Source organism: Geospiza fortis, unplaced genomic scaffold, assembly GCF_000277835.1.
Source record: "Geospiza fortis unplaced genomic scaffold, GeoFor_1.0 scaffold188, whole genome shotgun sequence".
NCBI classification, from domain to species: domain Eukaryota; kingdom Metazoa; phylum Chordata; class Aves; order Passeriformes; family Thraupidae; genus Geospiza; species Geospiza fortis.
In genome coordinates this window covers 95,748-100,899 of record NW_005054337.1, presented here as the reverse complement: position 1 = coordinate 100,899, position 5,152 = coordinate 95,748, and the positions used below count along the sequence as shown (strand labels likewise).

Genomic DNA, 5,152 nt, shown 5'->3' with positions numbered 1-5,152 from the left:
GCCCGGGGGCCCGGCCGGGCCCTGGCATCACCTCACGATCTCGTGTCACGATCGCGTCTCTGTGGCTAGAGACGAAACTCAAGGGAAAGGCTGGAGCTGATCAGGGAGGGTGAGAGTGGATTTTGGCAAAGGTTTTTCCCCCAGAACCAGGCACTGCCCCGGGGAATGGGCACGGCCCCAGAGCTCCGGGCCGTTTGCACAGGGATGCTCAGGGTGGGGTTGCTGGGGGGTCTGGGCAGGGCCAGGACTCGGTGATCCGTGTGGGTCCCTTCCAAACGGCGATATTCTGTGATTCTGGCAGGTGTCTCTGCTCAGTGCCTCAGCAGGAGCAGGGCGAGATGCAGAACGACGCCGGGGAGTTCGTGGACCTTTATGTCCCTCGGAAGTGGTGAGCAGGGACCCAGGAGCCGACCAGGGCTGGAGGGGCCCCCAAAATCCATCCCAAAAACATTCCTGGAGCCCTCACCTGTGCAGTGTGTGCAAAGGGGCTTTTTGTAGCAGTCACAGTATTTTTAGTGACTTTTTAAACTCTGTCAGTTTAAAAAGTCACTAAAAATAAGCTATTTGTATGAATTTTATTAGATTAAGTCAAATATGTTTTACAGCCTGTGATTCCTGAGTATCCCAACCTGAGTGTCTTTGACAGCTACAGTGGCTCTCGGCAAAAAAAGGCATAGGAATTAATCTTATTAATTACCCTGGCTGTATTTTTGCATTTTAAAAAATGTTCTGTGTGTTTTGAAGGCCTGTACTGTCCTGTTCACTGCATGAAGGTGAAGTGGGCACATAGAAACCAAAGTGAAGGGAAAATTGGCTAATAAGTGTGATGCTACCAAGTGAAAATTTCCTTTAAATGTACTTAAAACTGCATTTTAATCTTCTAAGTAATGAAACCTTAAACTGTTACTGTCTAAATTTCTTGTGCAGTTTTGATTTGCCTGTAGAATTGTCTGTAGCAGCTTTCTTTGTCATTGTCACTGCCTGTTTCCTTTTGTTTTAATCTGTCCTGCTTTATTCCTCAGCTCTGCTAGCAACCGAATCATTGGTGCTAAGGATCATGCTTCCATTCAGATAAACATTTCTGAGGTAAGTTTATCCACAGAATATGTGATGAGAGAACTAAACCTTTAAACTTTTGATAAAAGTTACAGAATTAAACAGCTTGTGATGTATTTTCAGTAATTCAGTAAAGAAAGTCACCATAGACATTGACTCCTGCAGGTTCCCAGTTAATACATGTGAGTTCCAATTAATTTAAGCTCATTATAGCATGGTTTGGGAGTTTCCCCCCAATTGTTTATTAAATTCAGCTTTCAGGAATTTTGTGGACACAATTTTCCTGTAGCTACAGAGCTTGATTTGGTTCTTGAATGGGAGACCACATCCCCACATATTTTAAAAATCTGAGTCTCCTGAATTATCTCACCACAAAGAAAAAAAAAACTTTAAAAAACCACCCTGATTCTGATTTCCTGTAATTGTTAAGGCAAGTACTTTTCTTGTTCACTACATTTCATTCCTTCCATGAATGATCCCTGTTCCCTTCTGATCCCTATTCCTTGTTTTCAAAGGATCAGAGATTAGCAGAACATGGAAATGAGCCCACCTGATATTACAGGGTTCACTACACTGTTCTAATCCATGATTTATATCTTTTAGTCTTTTTCCTGTTAAATGTCTCAGCAGGTTGACAAAGTGAGACAATTTATGTCTTTCAGCTTGGACATTTTCCTACCCCTGTAACAACTCTGTCCCTTTCCCCTTTCAGTTCAATTTCCATTATATGACCTCAGTTAAGAGAAAAAAAAGAGTAAAGGCAGGAAAAGCTACTTTACACAGAGCTTTTCCACTTGTTCAGAACTCAAATTTTTTTCTTTTATCTACCATTTCTTGTCAGTCTGTGTGATCCACTACATTTAACTGCTGCACTGTGTAGCTACAAATTTGCTGTGCAGAGATCATTGTAGTTGACTTTCTAACTTCAGTGTTTGCCTTGAGGTTTTGTGGTTTATTGTCTCAACACTGCAGGTATTTTTCTGCAGTTTTTAACTTTGGGATGCTTGTCAGGTGTGCTGTGAGAGTGTAAAACCTTGCTGTGATTGCAGGTGGACAAGGTGACAGGCAGGGTGAATGGCCAGTTCAAGACTTACGCCATCTGCGGCCCCATCCGGAGAATGGTGAGTGCCTTCCTGACCTGCAGAATGCTCTGCTGCTGATCATTAGTCATTAATTAGCTGTGTGTTTGGCCCTGAAAACACTGTGGGAAGTGTCTTTCCACAGGGGTTTTTGGGGCAGAATAAACACATGAACAAATTCACAGCATCACAGAAAGGTTTGGTTTGGAGGGACATTAAAGATCATCTCATTCCACCCCTCCCCTGGGCAGGGACACCTTCCACTGTCCCAGGGTGCTCCAAGCCCTGTCCAGCCTGGCCTGGGACACTTCCAGGGATGGGACAGCCACAGCTTCAATGGGCACCCTGTGCCAGGGCCTTGGATTGCTTGGAATAATCAACTTCTTCTGGAGATGTTTGTTGTTTTTTTCAAAGTAAACTATGCAAGTGATTTTCTTTTAAGAATGTGTATCCAGGTACTAATTCTGGCTTTTATCTGTTGTTTATTTTTACTGGAGATGATACCACCTTGACTTTAAAATGGTGTGAGGAGTTCATCACAAGTCCACTTGCCCATAAATAGGTTGTTCATGCAAATGCATATTTTTATGCAGTTAAAGCAATTCCTTACCCTTAAGGATGACAAAAAAGCAACAGTTTATTTTGAAAACACTAATCTGCACTAACTGCTGCAGCTGCCTCTCTTCCACATGTGTCAGCAATTATCTGGACACTTGAGAATATTTCCTTTGAGAATATTTCCTTTTCTCTCTCTACAGGGTGAATCAGATGACTCCATTTTGCGTCTGGCAAAAAATGATGGAATTGTGTCCAAGTACGTATGTTTATCTTACCCTCTAACTCCTGCAGGGGGAACTTCCATTCCCAAATCCAGCTTTTAGGAGGACAATCTGTACATCGTATTTATAGGATGATTACACAGTTGGTCAAAGATATTTACTTGAGCTGTTGAAGCAAACTCATTTGTAACAATGTTTATTTCATTTTCTTGTAGGAACTTTTAACTGAAGAAACTCCAGGATGGAACATGTGAAATAAACAGTTCAAAACTACATTGTGCTGTGTCTTTTGTTCAAGTCATAAACACAAGTGGGTTTATTGTAGTTAGTCTTGAAAGACTTGGAAATGTGTCTTAAAAATATACAAATTCTCACTGTGAATTCTTAAAACAAATCAGCTTGTAAAGCAGTGCCAGAGTCAAGGATTTCCACTTTGTTCTTGGCTTCACTGCCATTGTTCTTTTCCAGATTTAATAAGTTTTGCATCTGTAATTGAACACTTGCAATGTAGCAATCTAACTGAGCTTACTCCTTTTTATACTGGAGAAACTAAGGGAATTCTTGTTAGGGTTCAAGAAAGGGTCTGTCCTTTCTTCAGGTGCTGCTTTTGTGTTGGTAGATTTTGTTTGCACACACCAGGTTTATTTGTCACTTTGTGATTATCTCTTACAAAAATGTCATATATGGGTTTGGGTTATAAAATAAGCTAATAGGGTAAATTTCCCCTGACAGCTGCATTTTACCTGTTCCACAATACCCACAACTACACATGGCCTGTCCTGGTGGTGTATCCTGATCTGCACATTGCTCAGAGGTTAATCCAGATTGCATTTCCCTGCCTGTGGTCATCTCTGGGTTAGCATCTGCAGTTTCCACCCTCAGATCTCTGCACAGGCCCTTCCAGAGCTGTTCCAAGTGACAGAGGCTGTTTGGTGATGCTTTCCTGTTTATGCTGCAAGCTGTCACCATTGAGAGGGGTTTCCATGTGCTTTATTTCTGATTGTTTGCCAGTTACTGTGGCTGCACGTGGGAAATGAGGCTCAGGGCTCTCAGGACAGCCTGGAGCAGGGATGCTGTTCCCTGTGGACTAAGGAGAATGGCTGAGCTACCCACATGTGGTATCTTTCTCCTTATCTGTGTTTTTCTTCTCAGACATGACAAAGTGCAGCATATTTGGAAGGTCCTGTTTTGGCACCATGGATACCTACTGAATATTGGCAGTGCAAATCAGGCCATGTTAATGTGGAGTTACAGTGTGGTGTGATGTTTTTTTAGTAATTTAAGGGTTTTTTTGCAAATCATGAATTAGGATTTAGAGTGTAAGCTACTGTATAGATTCAATGAGGTCCATAACTAAACCTTTATTCCAGGAGCAATTGCAGCAGAGAATCAGAACTCAACAGGCTAAGAACCCTTTTTAGCAGAGCCATAACCTGAAACTTCTTTGGCTGCACAGTCTCCCTTCCCACTGATAACATTTGAATTTACTACTACTCTGAGCTGATAGAACTTGTAAAAGATGAACTCCTGGGTGTTGCAAGTAGGGAGGAAGTTGGCTAAAAAGGCCAAAAAAATGGTTCATGTTGAATTCACGTTGAAATTAATACACAAAGAACATGAGAGAAACCTTTTAAATACTAAAACAAAGGGGGATGTTAATCCATACTTTATTTTTGAGCTATTTTCTTCTGACATCTAAGTTAACCATGAAAGATGCATTAACAAAAAGGGGGAGGAGGGATGACAATGTTGTGATTCTCCTAGAAATAATTCATTTTTCCAGGAGATAAATCTGTGAAAACATTTTCTGGAAAGAAAAATACAGTCTTCAAACTGGAGAGGTTTCAGCTTGGCTTATGTCCAATCCTTATTACTTTCCTTTGTACACAGTAAGAGGAGATAAGTTTTAATTGGACTTGATATTTTTTTCTGACATATCTTAAATTAGTTGCTTCTGCATTGGCATTAGGGTAGAACTTTAAATAAAACCCTTAACTGTTTGCTGCTGATAAATGCCTGGTTTACCAAAGAGTTTAAATATTGTTGACTTGTTCTTAATCCCCTGAGACTCTGTTCATCCATGTGGATTTCAGTGGAATTCCTCCATAAGGCAGAGTGAACTGACAGCTTAAAAATTCAAGATGAACTTGAGGTCTCTCAGATGTCTTTTTAAGCAGTACAACCCCATTAGTATACAGCTGACCCAAAATTACACTTCTGGTTTGAGTGTTTAAGGAT

At 41.1% G+C, this 5,152-nt stretch overlaps 1 protein-coding gene across 1 annotated transcript; it reads left to right on the top strand.

Moving 5' to 3' along the window:
• The first annotated feature begins 239 nt into the window (after window positions 1–239).
• Window positions 240–3,187, top strand: RPS21 (ribosomal protein S21). The gene is made up of 5 exons (XM_005422147.2): window positions 240–388; window positions 1,023–1,086; window positions 2,106–2,177; window positions 2,894–2,949; window positions 3,130–3,187. The coding sequence occupies exons 1-5, from the start codon at window positions 339–341 to the stop codon at window positions 3,137–3,139; spliced, it is 252 nt and encodes an 83-aa protein (XP_005422204.1). The 5' UTR covers window positions 240–338; the 3' UTR covers window positions 3,140–3,187.
• The last annotated feature ends 1,965 nt before the right edge of the window (window positions 3,188–5,152 follow it).